The 16,886-nt window shown below is 38.8% G+C and overlaps 2 protein-coding genes across 2 annotated transcripts in view; one reads left to right on the plus strand and one right to left on the minus strand.

Annotated features, from left to right (window-relative positions):
• Window positions 1-4,808: 4,808 nt before the first annotated feature.
• On the plus strand, window positions 4,809-9,152 carry LOC133449027 (protein LSM14 homolog B-B-like). Its single transcript, XM_061728113.1, has 8 exons — window positions 4,809-5,035; window positions 5,507-5,670; window positions 5,757-5,877; window positions 5,965-6,153; window positions 6,221-6,298; window positions 7,367-7,507; window positions 7,593-7,707; window positions 8,803-9,152. Exons 1-8 carry the CDS (start codon window positions 4,909-4,911, stop codon window positions 8,954-8,956), a joined length of 1,089 nt encoding a protein of 362 aa, XP_061584097.1. The 5' UTR covers window positions 4,809-4,908; the 3' UTR covers window positions 8,957-9,152.
• A 4,274-nt stretch (window positions 9,153-13,426) lies between these two features.
• Window positions 13,427-16,886, minus strand: part of LOC133449036 (dysbindin-like) — a 32,283-nt gene continuing 28,823 nt past the window's right edge. The window contains exon 4 of the mRNA XM_061728124.1: window positions 13,427-15,422. Within this exon, the coding sequence (XP_061584108.1) occupies window positions 15,184-15,422 (239 nt within the window). The 3' untranslated portion in view covers window positions 13,427-15,183. The remainder of the gene's footprint in view (window positions 15,423-16,886) is intronic.

The raw sequence follows: 16,886 nt of genomic DNA on the forward strand, positions 1-16,886 counted from the left end.
TGCTGCTTTGCCAAAAAATGCTACTTAATGGTTTTCTACCTTTTGTAGAGCTACAATTTTACTGTGTTTTACTCCCTAAACCACGTCCTTTTCCCCCAAGTGGTCCTTGTCTCTTGCCAGGCCGTCATTGTAAATAAGAATGTGTTATTAATGACCTGCCTGGTTAAATAAAGGTGAATAGCCGAATGAATATCAAATAAAGTGATAGAATTGTTTTTTTTCTCTCTTTATCGTATAATGTTCACAAAGTGTAATGCGATTCATGTCATGGGTAGTGTATTTTTGAAGGATCAAATACTCAAGATCCCATATTATCCTTTTTACATCATGCAAGAAATGATTGGCGTCGCAATCAAACTTTGAAAATCGACTGTGCGCATGGGCAGAACCACAAAGTAGCATTTTCTGGCAGGGAGCATGGAATGGCAGAACAAAGGTCAATCAAAGGAGCTTTTTTGTGGCCTGGTGCATAGTGATCAGGATAAATACCTAGAATACAGAGCCTTGCCTCAAATGGAACCACCGTGTTAGTCATACGTGAAATCATGTTAGTTACCTCCATCCAAAATGACTGAATTTTGTGGCATTCCCACATGCAGTGCAGCAGAGTGCCAGCACAACCATTACATTTTATACAGCTATCAGGAATGTTGGGATTGTAGTGATGTAATTTTACATAAGTTCTGAATAGCCACTTGTATTGTATTAGTTTTAGTGCTGAATTTATAGTCTTTGTTTGTGCCTTTAGACAAGCTTTTTCCCACTCATAACATACAATAATATTTAAAAAAGACAGTCATACCAGTGTCTCCACATAGCAGACTGGTATCTTACAGCACTGAGGACTGGGTTGGTTAACATCATAATAATGGTTGTACGCAACCTTTAATTTATGGATGCTGGCCTTCTTAAATTTAATCCATAAGGGTGCAGTATAGAAAGGGGTACAGTAAGCCCTAAAAAGACCCACTTTCACCCTCTCTGAACGCCAGGAAAATCTTCTGGTCAACAAATTACCCTGCATATATAAAATACAACGCTGTCTATTCATATCTTCATCATCTGTCATGTCATCAGTGATGACAGAGGTGGTAGAGGAGCCAAAAATTGTACTCAAGTAAAAGTACTGTTACTTCAGAATAATATGACTCAAGTAGAAGTAAAAAGTAGTCATCCAAATAATTACTTGCGTAAAAGTAAAAAAGTAGACAAAAGTACAAAATAATCATCTTCAGGCAAATTAAATCAATAAAATAATAAAATTAATAAAAATTAATAAAAAATACAAAATAGCTTAAATTTAAATAATATTAAAGTAAATTCAAGTACTTTAATAAATAATAAAATAATAACAGAATAAAAAATAAATTAAGCACAAGTAGTACAAAATTTCAATCCTTTGTACTTTTCTTTTTTAACCAGCAGAACTAGAACAAACATGAACTCATAGAAACTCTGTGTGTGTTTGAGTCTGTGTAAATGTGACAAAACATGCAAAAACAAACATTTTGCCCAAAGAATCACCCAGTGATGTCATGAGATTGACGCGTACGTGGATAAAAGGGATAAAAGAAAAGTAACAGCTCAACGTAGCCTAATGTAGCGGAGTAAGAGGAACAGTTTCTTCTTCACAAATCTACTCAAGTAAAAGTAAAAGTATAGTGGTTCAAAACTACTCCTAAAAGTACAAAAATTTCCCAAAATGTACTCAAGTAAATGTAACGGAGTAAATGTAACTCGTTACTACCACCTCTGATGATGATGTGTCCCAGGTATTTAGTTTTAGAGCAAGCAGGAAGCAGTTGTCCTGACAGGTAAAAGGATGGAAAAGTGAGGTCCTTATCTCCTTTTACTTTGCAAATAAGAACAGAGCTCTTTTTAGCATTATAATTCACATCAAATTTTACACCATAATTAGAACATATATTGAGAAGCTCTTGTAACCCAGCACTGCTAGGTGACACAAGTGCCAGATCATCGGCATACATAAAATGATTAATAAGTTCATTGCCAACCATGCAACCTGTTTTACAGTTTATTAACTGGTCTGAGAGATCATTCATGTACAGTAAATATTAAAAAGGCACGGTGATAAAAGCCCCCTGTGTAACGCCATTACTTAGTTAGTTGGCCCTCATTGAAGGTTTATGTGTCCTACGTGTGTGTATCTTGATAGATCTTATTTGAGTGTGATATTCTACATCCATCACTGTCAAAGGGAAATTGTTCACAAATTATTTTCAGGAAGATCACAAGTGTTTAAAAAAAACTGTTATTGAATTAAATGTTAACTATTGGTTCTAAAAATTATAATTTATCTTTGAAATAAAATGTCTTCAAAATTGCATTTTGCAGTCTCGTATGGTTTGAAACTGTACTTTATATGCATTTCCATCTGTATGTAATTGGTAAAAAAAAAAGTTTCTATGTCATACCAACACTCACATCAGAGTAGATTTAGCCAGCTTCCATTTCTTCTTCATCTTCTCCTTCTTTATCACGTAGTGATATATTAATATTGTGTTATCAAAAGCTTTTTGTGTTATCAAAAGGCCGGTCATTGTACGTTTTGACCGTATGGAAACGTAATTCTCGTCAGTTGTGGGAAATAAGACCTGGAAACAGGTATTGTGGCATAGAATTGTCAAATTGGTTTAATTCACTGTACGAATTGTTACAGATTACATTTGTAATACTGTATTTGACCCAGTCTTTGTACGTTTTGACCGTATAGAAACGTAATTCTTGCCATTGTAAGAATGAGATGTACCTGCTGTATCTACTGCCCTTACTTTTTAACTACTTGTGCTTTTTATTATTTTACCTCTTTTCTTATCATTTTATTTTTTATTTACTGTTTAATTGTGTCTTGTAGCTTTTAATGTTTATGTAAAGCACTTTCAATTACAGTAGGTACCTTGTGTTGAATTGTGCTGTACTAATAAACTTTTTTTTAACAAAACTTTATTGAAAATATACAAACTCTCAAAGAGGATAATGGACAAATATCAATTTAAATGCAATATGAAAAGAAATGAAAATAAAAACAAAAAATGGGGATTCTTGTAAGGAATACAAAAAAACAAAAAACAAGGCGCTCTAAGAATCAAAAGGTGCATATGAATAACAAAAAATAAATTAAGCATTTAAATTCACATAATGGAGCATAGAAAAGGAGAGGAATTATTAAATTAAAATAACAAATAACGAGCAATGTCTAGACTTATTTTACTTGCATTTTTGTTTTCTACTCTTTTGAGACATGTGAAAAAAATCTTAAAATCGTTAATGAAACCCCGAAAGGAGGGTTTACAATTTCTCCGTTTGGCACAATGAATATGGTTCCTACCCAGTAACAAAATTATATTAATAATATCAGAAACAGAAAATTCCAAATCATCCATGAAGAAAATAATATGGCTTAATTCAAAAGGTGGAATATTATTAATTTAAAGAAATATCCAATTGTGTATGTCTGTCCAGAAACAATGAAACAAAGGACATTGATAAAACAAATGATCCAGTGTTTCTTCTTTTTTTTAAGAAATTCTGCCACAGGATAGACCTTATTGATAATTTTAAAATGTACTTCTTTTAACTTTAGGCAAAATAGGCCATTTAATAAATTTGGAATGCGCTTTGTTTAATGTGTTTATATTTAGCATGCAAGAATTCTGTCGAATTATCCTTCTGCAAAAATCAAGGAACAATCTGGATTTAAAAACATTGCAAATAAACTTGTTACCACACTTTTTATCAATCAGAGTCAGTGGCGCCACCGGGGGGTGGCCACGCCCCCCTTACTAATTTTCTGGCCCCCCGACTGGCCTCAATAAAAAAAAAAAAAAAAACACTTGCCGTGTATGCGTTTCATCCCAAATCATTTGAGCAAAATGCATATCAGTAGGTGTTTCTTTAAGTATTTCTGAGCCTAATAATAAAAACATATATATGTATATATATGTATATATATGTATATATATATATATATATATATATATATATATATATATATATATATATATATATATATATATATATATATATATATATATATATATATATATATATATATATATAATATAAAATAAATAAGTGATATATTAAAATATATACGATATATATTATATATTAAAAATGCATTAATATATATAGGTTAGGTTTTAATATATATTTATTAATAATTAATATTAATATAGGTTAGGTTTTTACCAACATGGTATTAACCATTAATATATATATGCAGACAAGTAAGAAAGTAAAAAAATATATACGATATATACAAACACCGGTGTTCTGCCAATTTCTGCTGCTTTGCCAAAAAATGCTACCTAATGGTTTTCTACCTTTGCAAAGCTACAGTTTTACTGTGTTTTACTCCCTAACCCACTTCCTTTCCCCCCAAGTGGTCCTTGTCTCTTGCCAGGCCGTTATTGTAAATAAGAATGTTCTTAATGACCTGCCTGGTTAAATAAAGGCGAATGACTGAATGAATATCAAATAAAGCCATAGAATTGTTTCTTTTCTCTCTTTATCGTATAATGTTCACAAAGTGTAATGCGATTCATGTCATGGGTAGTGTATTTTGAAGGATCAAATACTCAACATCCCATATTATCAATTTAACGTGGCAATCAAAACTTTGAAAATCGACTTTGCGCATGCGCAGAACCACAAATTAGCATTTCTCGGCAGGGAGCAGAAATTGGCAGAACATACCGGCCCTGATTTGCGCGCAGCTGCGCAGGCGCGCCGTCGCTCCTATAAAGGGCGCAGGTGAGCGCTGATTACGCTGGTTGCGAGGCTCGCCTGACGGATCTGGGATTCAGCTGCTGCTTTTTCAGTTTGAAACCTTTGTAATTCAGCTGCTCCTTTTTCAGTTTGAAAGCTTTCCGTTTTACCACCACCATGAGTGCCGGAGGAGGGACGCCCTACATTGGCAGTAAAATAAGTTTGATATCCAAGGCACAGATTCGTTATGAGGGAATCTTGTCTTCGGTGGATACAGAAAGGTCCACGGTTGCTCTAGCTAAAGGTAAGTATCCACCTTCACCCAAAATAATAATAATTTGGGGTTTGCGGTCTGTAAAATACGGAAGAGTATTAGGGCCAGGCAGGAGAAAAAAAAATATTGTAGAAGAGGAAGATTTTTTTTTTCATTATACACTTCAAGAAAAAAGTCGAAATGTTGAGAAAAAGGTCAACATTTTGTGAATAAAGTTGAAATGTCGAGAAAAAAGTCGAAATGTTGCGAAAAAAGTCAAAATTTCGTGATTAAAGTTGAAATGTCGAGATAAAAAAGGCGAAATTTCGACTTTATTCACGAAATTTCGACTTTATTCTTGAAATTGTATTTCAACATTAATTTCAACTTTTTTCTCGACATTTCGACTTTTTTCTCGAAGTGCACAATAAAAAAAAAAAATCTTTCCCTCAAAATATTTTTCCTCCTGCATGGCCCTAATCCTCTTCCGTAGTAAAATAAGTGGTTTTCTGTTTTTCTTAGTGAAATCCTACGGGACGGAGGACCGACACACGGACAGGCCGGTGCCGCCCAAGGATGAAATTTATGAGTATATAATTTTCCGAGGAGGTGATATCAAAGATATTACTGTGTCTGAGCCTCCAAAACCCCACCATGGACTCCCCCGAGACCCTGCTATTATCCAGGTATGGCAGAGCAAACTAACCTTTCTCAGAATTGGCATCAATAAAATATAGTTTTATTGTTTTAAACGCGTTTTATTTATCTTCAGTCATCCATGGGCGGTTCTGCTGCCTACCACCCTCGCTGGGCTCCGTACAGAGACATGATGCCCACCTTCAACCAGCTGGCAGCTACGTCTCTGCTCAACCAGCATGCAGCACTGGGCCTAAGTACTGTCTGCTAGTTCAAGGATGTTATAATGGTCCAGCATGCCTTTTGCAGATGATTCTAGTGCCATCCTGTTCCCTCTTCCTCAGTCCCAGGGCTGCAGGGCCCGGCCCGGAGAGTCCCCATGGTAGAGCAGGCCGTGCAGACCGTGCCCCCGGCTGCTGCTGCTGCTGCAGCTGCACAGAGGAAGGGCAAGGCTTCCAGTCCCCTGCAGAGCCGGCCGCCTGCTCCGTCCACCCAACGCTCTCTTCAAGTGGAGAAGGAGAACATCCCCACTGGTGAGCAGTAGACGCTGACATGTAATCTCACTGGGAAGAGGAAGTTTTTTACATTTAATTTGTTTAGGTCGGGCAGTATCGGGGCCGACGACGGCAAAAGCTCAAGACCCGAGCACTGAGAACCAGAAGAGACGGCAGAAAAAAGGTATTGAATAACTGGTCCGTCTTGTTTAAATTTGGAGCCAAATCAAGGCCAAAAGTTCTGCTAATTTGAAATAAAATTGTAATTGAAAAACTAAGATTTGAAACTTAAAATTCAAGTTTTGATCATGAACTTATTTTTTTACAGTTTCAATTTTTTTTTTTCAGTATCAGATCTTTTTATTTCAGTTTCAGATCTTTTTATTTCAGTTTCAGACTTTTGGCCCCGATCTGGCGTGGGGGGCGTGGCATCAACTGAGAGGGGCGTGGCATCATGAGTGACAGTATAACAGAGAAGGCGGGGGACGTTCCTCAGTCATGTTGCCTTCAGGAAACGTAGGTTGCAGAAGTTATCAGTAGAAGTATGATTCAACACTGTATATACACTATATTCACATGATTGGCAGTGGAAAAAACGGATACTAGTGACACATTTCTGTTTAAAAAGCTGGCTTGTCCTGGCGGAGCGGACGCCATCGCAAACAATACGGAAATGTCAAACTTTAAAGTGTGGCTGTTGAACTGTACAGTCTGGCATAGTTTATTGCTTTTATACTGCGGTTGGTGCCAAGTACGGTTTAAAACAGCTTTTTAAGCAGAAATGTGTCACTAATATCAGTTTTTTCCACTGCCAATCACGTGAATATGGTGTATATACAGTGTTGATTCATACTTCTACTGATAACTTCTGCAACCTACGTTTCCTGAAGGCAACATGACTGAGGAACGTCCCCAGCCTTCTGTTATGCTGTCACTCATGATGCCACGCCCCTCTCAGTTGATGCCACGCCCCCCACGCCAGATCCGGGCCAAAAGTCTGAAACTGAAAAGATCTGATACTGAGGAATTTAAACTGTAAAAAAATAAGTTCATGATCAAAACTTGAATTTTCAGGTTCAAATTTTATTTTCTAATTAGCGAAACTTTTGGCCTTGATTTGGCTCCATATTTAAAGACTTTTTTTTTTTTGGTCTTCAAATGTTTAGAATCCTTCCCCGGCCAGAGGGGCATGCTTGTCGTACCCGTTTATCTGTCTCCCTGTAAAACTCCCCTCTTTCCTGCTCATTTGCAGCGAGCCGGAGGGCCAAGACCAGAAGTAGAGGCCAAATTTCAGCAAAGAGCTCCAAGGGAGCTACGCTGGAGTTTGAGTCCGATTTTGACTTTGAAACTGCAAATGCTCAGTTTACAGACGATCTCACGAAGGAGGTTGTTGGTACGTGCAAAAAAGAAATCCCCCACTTGTGTTGCTGAAGGCCACATGTTTCTGACGTGTGCTGTCTTTTTAAAAGTTGCTGTAGGGGAGAAGGAGACTTGTGGGGAGAGCCTGGACGCACCAGAGGACACTCTGGCAGAGAAGTACTACGACAAAAGCAAGTGCTTCTTTGAGAACGTCCCCTCAGATCTCAAGACCAGGTGATGATGGTTCTTTATTAGGGGTGTAACGATACACTAATCTCACGATACGGTACGATACACGATAACGATACGATATTATAGCAGTATTTTTTTAACAACCTTGAATGAGGAACATATGACTGGAAAAAAATGGTATTTTATTTGAAAGACACAAAATACAAAACAATGCTGTACGTTTGTCCTATTGTTACAGTTTGTAATGCTTTATAACTGTTTAAGTTTTAAAGAGGAAGCCAGGACAACCATTTTCCACAAACTGAACTAAAAGTAAATGTCAGGTTTGCATTATGCATCTTCAGTTTCATACAAGTACAAATATTTTGCCACAAACTGAATAGTTTCTCTCATGTATGATTTAACTTTTTTCTTTTCCAGAAATGTAACAACTAAAATTAAATAAATAAATAAAAGTAAATAAATACATTTTTACATACAGATGGTTCATGCTCACCTTATAAATGTAAGAGGAGATTTATTTTTGTTAAGGTTATTTTGGTAATTCAAGGTTCATTATTTTATAAATATATTCTGATGTAAATCAGGGACTATAATGACACTAGTCAGTTTATCTGTAGTTGTTAATACTGTATGTTTTAGATTGGGCGGAGTGATACAGCACTAGGTGCTGTGTTGATGTTCTAAAATCCTACGCTGTTGAGCGGACAGTAAAGTACACTCCAACTCGGAAGAAGTTTTCCCGTGTTTATCCTACTCACGACCCCAAAAAGGTTTAATTTAATAAGGTAAGGCTTAACTTTACACCAGACTTAAAAGTTCAGAGCTCAAAACCCTGCAAGAGTCCCGTGATCGGGACCGCAAAAAGGTACTACTTTCTTCTGAGCGGAGTAAGATTTTGGTCCGCGGGTCGAGGCGCGGTCGCCACGCACGGTTGGATGCGCGTTTCTAGTCAACACTATAGATTAATATTAATGACCCAATATCGCGATACACCTTGTCACCTCCACGACACGTTTCGTGGCGCTTTTGTATCGCGAAATTTCGTGGCACCATATATTGTTACACCCCTATTCTTTATCAACTTGTGCTCTTCAGTTCTGCAGCTCTATGGTCTGACCTGGTTTGTCCCTTCAGGAGAACCACCTGGGCAGAGGAGAAGAAGTTGAACATTGAAACGTTTGGCGTGCCGGGACGCTTCCTGAGAGGCCGAGGCTTCGCCGGCCGTGGACGTAAAGGGCAGACGGGCCCCGAGCAGCGAGCGCTCCCCAAGGCCGCCGGGAGAGAGTGAAGGCTCCTTTAGTTGAAGTTATTGTAAATATTAGTTTTGGTTTTCTCCCTTGCTGAAATGCATTATTTTCTTTCTTTAGTCCAAAGTGTATTTGGAGAACATTGGCCTCTAGATCCTTTACATAAAATGGGAGAATTTCTTTTAAAGCCAGCAGCTGTGAATTAAAAGATGAACCGGTAGGTCTGTAAGCAGCGATGTGGAATATGTTTGGAACAGACCTGAGTACTTCTGTTTATGTTTTTGCTAAATACGTTTGTCTGAGTTGAACTCTAAATGGCCCAGGAAGACCATATTATGCTTAAATGACTTTTCTTTTTTTTCATTCACCTGTAAAACCAAACTAATGTTTACAGTTGCTAATAAATCCATTAGTGATGACAGTACTTGGTTTCCTTCTTCAGGCCAGTAACTGGCAGCCAGTTCAGACCTCAGGTCTGATCAGCAGGAATCTTGAGCTTTTCCACCTGAAGCCTGAATTAAGGTTCTGTGTTAAACCAACACAGAGCCTACGCCGTTGCCATGACGCTGTCGTGAACCTTTGGACTTCTCCATCACTCCATTTCTCCACGGTGCAGTACCCCCCAGAGCGCTAGTTGATACTTTGTTTAGCTTCCAGCCTTTCCGGTCACAGTGAATCAAAGAGATAAGGACAACTATTGTGTAAAAAAACCAAAACAACCCCAAAAAAAAATCACACGAAGAAAAGCGCTGAAGGTTCACGACTGCTTCACGAACCGGAAATGCGCTGCTACCAAGCGAACCAATCACAGCCCTCTCGGTCTGCGTTTTTTTTTTTTGGGAGGTGCAAGTCAGGCTACAGAGTCTCCCACGTAGCTGCATACCCTACGGCGTAGGTTAAAGCCTGAATTATGGTTCTGCGTCAAAACGACAGCGTACCGTCACTCCATTTCTCCGCGGTGTAATACCCCACGTGACCGCTAATTCGCAATCTTTTTCTGAATGGTTTATCCGACTTTCCGGTCAGTGAATCAAAGAGATAAGGACAACTATTGTGCAAAAAAAATCACACATACACGAAGAAAAGAGCGCGGAAAGTTCACGACTGCTTCAAACCGGAAATGCGTTGCTACCAAGCGAACCAATCACAGCCCTCTAGTCTGCCTTTGGTCTGCGTCGCCTCGACGCGTAGTTACAATTTTTGGGAGGTGCACGTCGACGTGTACCCTACAGCGTAGGTTTAACGCAGAACCAGAATTCAGCCTTGAGCAGTTGTAGTTTCGACCCGTCAGCTTAGTGAGGTTCATAATCCAGCGAGGTCGCCCCCCGTTCTGTGTTTGGTTCCGTGTTTGTGTCCCGAAGTACTGCATAGCGGAACAACTGGGTCGGTACGCTTATCACTGAACTAGGAACTGTGAAGTAGAACTCATTTCCTTGGTCGGTAAGCAGGCGTTGGGTTTAATCCGGGGTTGAAAAGAATCACTAAAAACAATGAAACTGGCCCCGACAACGTCTGCTGCCCTGAGAAACCACGGAGAATCATGTGACCGTTATGACACGTCTGTCTTCTCTGAATCAGCTAAAAGAACAAAGGAATGGTCCTGCTTGTTATCTCGGGTGATGGAGGTGCCTGGTTCTGTTCTGGCCCCGGGTGTCCTGAAGCTGTGCAGCTACACTGAACTCAGACGTTGTGGAGAACGTGCTGCCCGGTGGGGAAGCCCGGCCTCAGGTCCAGTAGTGGAGACGAGGACGTCCTTCCCCTCCTGTGACCAGACTGCACAAACGTCCTGGTGATGTAGGAGTGGGACTTGTTCCTGCTCACTAAAACTGCATCACAAACCATTAACGTGGTTCCAATAAACTGTAGACTGAGACTTACACTGTTACAAATATTGTGCTTGATCTACTTAAAAAAATCAAGGCAACTTTTTGCATGAGATTATGTAGATTAAGAGACTAGTCTTTGTATAAACTAAATGTTTTGTATGTAAATACATATTGCAAGTACAGTCAACTTAATTGGGTTAAGTTTTCTTTATGAAAATTAAGTTGACTTTACTTGCAAATGAATTTTGTACATACTAAAAATTGAGTAGTTTATACAAAGACTAGTCTTTCTTGATCTACATAAAAATCTCATATGAAAAAGTTGCCTTCATTTTTAAAAGTAGATCAAGCAAGATATTTTTTACTGTGGTTTCTACTTAAACAAATAAAGCATGTTTCATCTAAACGTTGGTCAATCTGCCCAATAGATTAAAATTGTTAAAAGAGGCAAATACAACAAGATCATTTCTCGTTTGTGTGTAAATGAAAAGAAATACTGCTTAAGGAAAAAATGCACAATGTCTTGTTTTCTGAACAAATGCAGATTAAGTTCAAAACTAGATGTATTCCCGTAAAGCAACAAACTTCATTTTTGATTATCACAGGTTTAAATATGTTATATTTACTTGCGCTTAGATTTATTTTTTTCAGTGTACTTCTGAGAGAACACAAGCAAGAAATGGGAGGTCCAGCTGGATCAGAGCTGGTCAGACTGCTGAGTCCAGTTGGACACAGGTGCTGCCATGCCAGTGCTAGAGGATTTTTTTGTTCCCTTCCCACCCAACACAAGTCCCTTATACAAGAAAGCTACATCTAAAAAGAAACCATCTTGTCATACAGCATGCAGCTTTCTCAGTGTGAGTCCTTCAAATAGCTGGATCTTCTATTTCTGATGAGCAGAGAAGTTTATTAGATGCAAATGTCCCACTTGTAGAGGTTAACCTGAGGCAGGTTTTCACTTCTTATCCCAACTTTGAAAATATCATAGTTCCCTCAATGGCATATCTGCACTCTGCAGTACCTTTTTAAAGAGTTTCTTGTTTGCAATGTTTCCACGTTCTAACCTTGAGGTCTGTTCCTGAGCTCCCATCACTGTCTGACTCCATCTTCAGAGCTGTCACCAAACCATTCTGTGGTTGCACATTCTTGTTTGCAAGAGGTGCTGAGTGTCGTTGGCAGCAGCAAAATTCACGTTACAGGAATGTAATCATTTTATGAGCCAGCACCAGCCAGATCCCTGCCGGTAGCCCCGTGGGCGGCTTTGTTGGAGCGATCCGACGGTCCCTGCAGGTGGACATCACGGCGGGGTTCCCACCGCCACACGGTTCAGGGTTGAGGATAGGATATCTACTAAAATACTTACATATTTCCATAGAATTAAGACCCCTAAATTTCCCTATAATATAACTTATTGTTCAAATATTCATTCATATAACACTCGAGGGGCAAATAGTGGTGGGATTATGTTCCCCTTACCTGAGTCTGACTCTATGAAGAGGACAGAACTTTATAGATCACTTGCATATTGGAAAAACCTTCCAGAGATTCCTGACAAAAGATGCTGATTTGAAACGAAGACTAAGAATGTATTTGTTGTCATCACCTTTACATCATATTCACATATGTATCTGATTGAGTGAGATCAATACATCAAATTATATATGATTTGTATGATGTTTTTCTTTATTTCTTAATTGTAATTTTATTTTTATTTTTTTAAATGTACTTTATTACAGAAGCGCATTGCATTCACTTGAGAAAAAAAAATCTGCTGTTTTTCTGAATTTACGAGTTAATTATCTCAGACAGTTTAAGATTAAGATTCCCAGAATATTCAAATTTTTTGAGATAGGATATTTGAGTTTTCTTAAACTGTAAGCCATGATCAGCAATATTAAAATAATAAAAGGCTTGCAATTTTCAGTTGATTTGTAATGAATCCAGAATGTATGACATTTTTGTTTTTTTAATTTGCATTACAGAAAATAAAGAACTTTATCACAATATTCAAATTTTCTGAGACAGTCCTGTATGCAGACAAAGTAAAACAAAAAAAAACAGGTGTTTATACTGACTATTTATGCGGTTAATGAAGTTATTGCATTATTTTTCCTTTAACTTGACCTGAAAAAAGAGAACATCAATTGAAACGGTTATTATTCAGTTTATTTGAAGTGTACAAGGCCAGAGTTATCAGCAGTTGAATCAAACTATTCCCTCCGACATGCTTGAAATAACTCCCAAATGTTTTATTGGTCCCTGGGAACACCTGAAAAGTAGACTTCTCTTCACTCTCCATTTATCATAAAATGTACGACGGAGTATTAGGGCCAAACTAAGACAAAAAAAATTGGAAATTACGAGAATAAAGTCATAATTTAATGAGAATAAAGTCGTAAAATTACGAGAATAAAGACGTAATGTTGCGAGAATAAAGTCGTAATAGAATAAAGTCGTAATATTATGAGAATAAAGTCGTAATATTACGAGAATAAAGTCGTAACATTACGAGAATGAAGTCGTAATGTTGCGAGAATAAAGTCGTAATAGAATAAAGTCGTAATATTATGAGAATAAAGTCGTAATATTACGAAAATAAAGTTGTAATATTACGAGAATAAAGTCGTAATATTATGAGAATATAATTTATGAGAACTCTTAACAGGAATAGCTTCTTCTCCCTGTGTTAAAATGAGGAATATTGAGCATCTTGTGAAGTTATATTTATATATTTATAATATATTACGACTTTATTCTCGTAATATTATGACTTTATTCTCGTAATTTTACGACTTTATTCTCGTAATATTATGACTTTATTCTCGTAATTTTACGACTTTATTCTCGTAATTTTACGACTTTATTCTCATTACATTATGACTTTATTCTCGTAATTTCCTTTTTTTGGTTTTTTTGTTTGGCCCTAATACTCCGTCGTATAAAACGAGACATAAATTAAGGGTAGAAAAAAGAACGTTTGCAGAAACAGAATAAAGGCATCGTGATCGGCAAGTACCGTTAAAAAAAAAAAAAAAAGAGTTAAAGTGTTTTTAGTTCATGTATTGCTTCTCAGTTCTGGCTTGTGTTAATGCTGTAAAGACAAGTGACCATCCTTGAGTCCGAGGGGTCAAAGTCAGGAAAACCAATCTGTAGAATAGAGGGAATATGCATGACGTCACAGATGGAACTTCACAGTGGGTTACGCCCACTGAGTGGCAGAAAGACTGAGTGTCAGAAAGACTGAGTGTCAGAAAGACTGAGTGGCAGAAAGACTGAGTGTCAGAAAGACTGAGTGTCGGAAAGACTGAGTGTCAGAAAGACTGAGTGTCAGAAAGACTGAGTGTCAGAAAGACTGAGTGGCAGAAAGACTGAGTGTCAGCGTAAACTTTCAGTTTGAGCAACTGGAAAACATCTAAAATGGGAAAGAGCTGTTGTGCGATCGACTGAACTCATATATTTAGCAAGAAATCATAGTTATCATTTTACAGACTGCTGAAAAATAAGCTTAAGAGAGACAAATGGATCGCTGCAATTCACAGAAACAACTGGATTCCAGGCACCGAAACGTGGATTTGTGGTTCCCATTTAGTATCAGGTAATGTTGGATTTTTGGGTAGCTAACGTTAAACGGTCAAATCATAAAGTTCAGTGTCCTCATCACTTTAATTTCTACAACAAATCCTGCCTTGAAGTAGGACCAAGCATCAAGACTTTTGTAAGCCTTCAAGCTTTGCTTCGTGTATTTCCCCAACGTAGAAATTAAGTACATATAAATATCAGGAAACTGGATTCGTGGCCAAATATTAATGTCCATGGATCACTGGTTCTTGGTAACTGTACCAAATATTAATGTCCATGGACCACTGGTTGTTGGTAACTGTACCAAATATTAATGTCCATGTACCACTGGTTCTTGGTAACTGTACCAAATATTAATGTCCATGGACCACTGGTTCTTGGTAACTGTACCAAATATTAATGTCCATGGACCACTGGTTCTTGGTAACTGTACCAAATATTAATGTCCATGGACCACTGGTTCTTGGTAACTGTACGGGTCACTGTCAAGTCCAACTGCCTTTAATTTAAGCCCATAATCGGCTGTTATCCCGTCTTCTCCATTAGTTGCAGCTGTTTTTGCTGATGTTTTGCCACTCAGTGTGAGTAAGGGGGCTGGTCCAGTGGGGAAGTGACGTCAATGCAGACCCTCTATAATGCTTTTACAGTTCTTGACTCTAACTTCCAAAACACAACCTGCAATTCATGGTTCCGGTAACTCCGGAGAAGGGGCTGAGGCCTCAGCTCGTGAGTCCCACCAGTGTGATGCTCTGGCGGAGGCGTCACCGCGGCGTCCCCTGCAGGAGCAGCTCCGGGGTCCTAGGAGGACAGAGACAGCTCCCCAGTCCGCTGCAGGAGCAGCTCCGGGGTCCGGACGCTGCACCCTAGGAGGACAGAGACCGCTCCTCCCTCTCTGCAGACGGGGCTGTCCGGTGGACCGAGCCGCTCTGCGTCTCCTCGGTGTCTGATCCCAGCAGAGGGGTGTCTCCCCTGGCCACGTCGGTGCTCTGGCTGTCACAGGAGGAATCAGAGGATGTGGAAGACACGCGGGACTTGCCCTCAGGCCTCTCGAGGACACGCCGAAGGAGTCCCTTACTGAGGGGCTCCTCGCTGCTGCTGTTTCCTGCAGTCAGAGTCAGAGAGGGACGTCGTCAGAGAGATCAAATCACATCAAATCACGTCAGACTTTATTTGTATAGCACTTTTCATGCATAAAAATGCAGCACAAAGTGCTTTACATAAAAGCAGTACACAAACATAAAACTTATTAATGCCCAATCACGGAGACGCCGTGATACAATAGAGGGTCTGCATTGACGTCACTTCCCCACTGGACCAGCCCCCTTACTCACACTGAGTGGCAACAGTGTCTGCAACTAGTGGAGAAGACGGGATAACAGACGATTATGGGCTTAAATTAAAGGCAGTTGGACTTGACAGTGACCCGTACAGTTACCCCAAGAACAAGTGGTCCATGGACATTAATATTTGGCCACAAATCCAGTTTCCTGATATTTATATGTACTTAATTTCTACGCCGGGGAAATACACGAAGCAAAGCTTGAAGGCTTACAAAAGTCTTGACTCTTGGTCCGACTTCAAGGCAGGATTTGTTGTAGAAATTAAAGTGATGAGGACACTGAACTCTATGATTTGACCGTTTAACGTTAGCTACCCAAAAATCCAACATTACCTGGTACAAAATGGGAACCACAAATCCACGTTTCGGTGCCTGAAATCCAGTTTTTTCTGTGAATTGCAGCGATCCATTTGTATCTCTTAAGCTTATTTTTCAGCAGTCTGTAAAACGATAACTCCGTTTAAATATATCATAAAAAAATATCATAAAACAGGATAAACTAAACTAAAGATTAATATAAAACAGAGTAGTAAGATCCAATAAAAATAGGGGTGAGCATAGAAAATTATTAGATTTAAATTTTTTAAATAAGATTTAAATGAGTCAGTTAAAAGCCTGATTACATAGATGGGTCTTGAGCCTCTTTTTAAAAACATCAACATTCTCTGAGGTCCAGTGTTAGCGTCGCTCCATTGGCTACCCGTAAAATTCAGAATCCAATTTAAAATTGTATTACTTGCGTATAAAGCCCAAAGCGGCTTAGCTCCACAATATTTGCAAGACCTGATAGTGCCTTATGTTCCTGGCAGAGCTCTCCGCTCCCAGAGTGCAGGTTTACTCGTAGTTCCTAGAGTATCCAAATGTAGATTTGGAGGGCGGGCGTTCTGCTATCAGGCATCACTACTATGGAACCAACTTCCAATCTGAGTTAAGGAGGCTGACACCACCTCCACCTTTAAAACCAAACTTAAAACCTTTCTGTTTAGTAAAGCCTATAGTTAGTGTTTAGTAAACCTCTAGCTGGTGTTTGTAAATCTCTAGGTAGTGTAAACTCTAGTGTGTTAGAGTCGCTCCTGTAGTTTCTTGTGCTGGCCCCCCCTTTCTTCTCTTTTTTCTCTTTTGTACATGGTGCAGAATCCTCTGCCGGTGGCGAAGAGCATCTCTGAATGCACAACACCAGAACCTGCAGTGTGGGAGTGAGAGGGGCAGGGTAACGGCCCAGGCAGG

Source organism: Cololabis saira, chromosome 8 (assembly GCF_033807715.1).
Source record: "Cololabis saira isolate AMF1-May2022 chromosome 8, fColSai1.1, whole genome shotgun sequence".
In the NCBI taxonomy this organism is placed as follows: Eukaryota; Metazoa; Chordata; class Actinopteri; order Beloniformes; family Belonidae; genus Cololabis; species Cololabis saira.

Bases quoted from the DNA above. Each gene is read 5' to 3' on its own strand.
- LOC133449027 (XM_061728113.1), top strand. From the start codon at position 4,909: ATGAGTGCCGGAGGAGGGACGCCCTACATTGGCAGTAAAATAAGTTTG. The intron at 5,878-5,964 runs GTACTGTCTGCT...CCTCTTCCTCAG, and splicing joins GCATGCAGCACTGGGCCTAA to TCCCAGGGCTGCAGGGCCCG. The intron at 7,508-7,592 runs GTACGTGCAAAA...AAGTTGCTGTAG, and splicing joins TCTCACGAAGGAGGTTGTTG to GGGAGAAGGAGACTTGTGGG.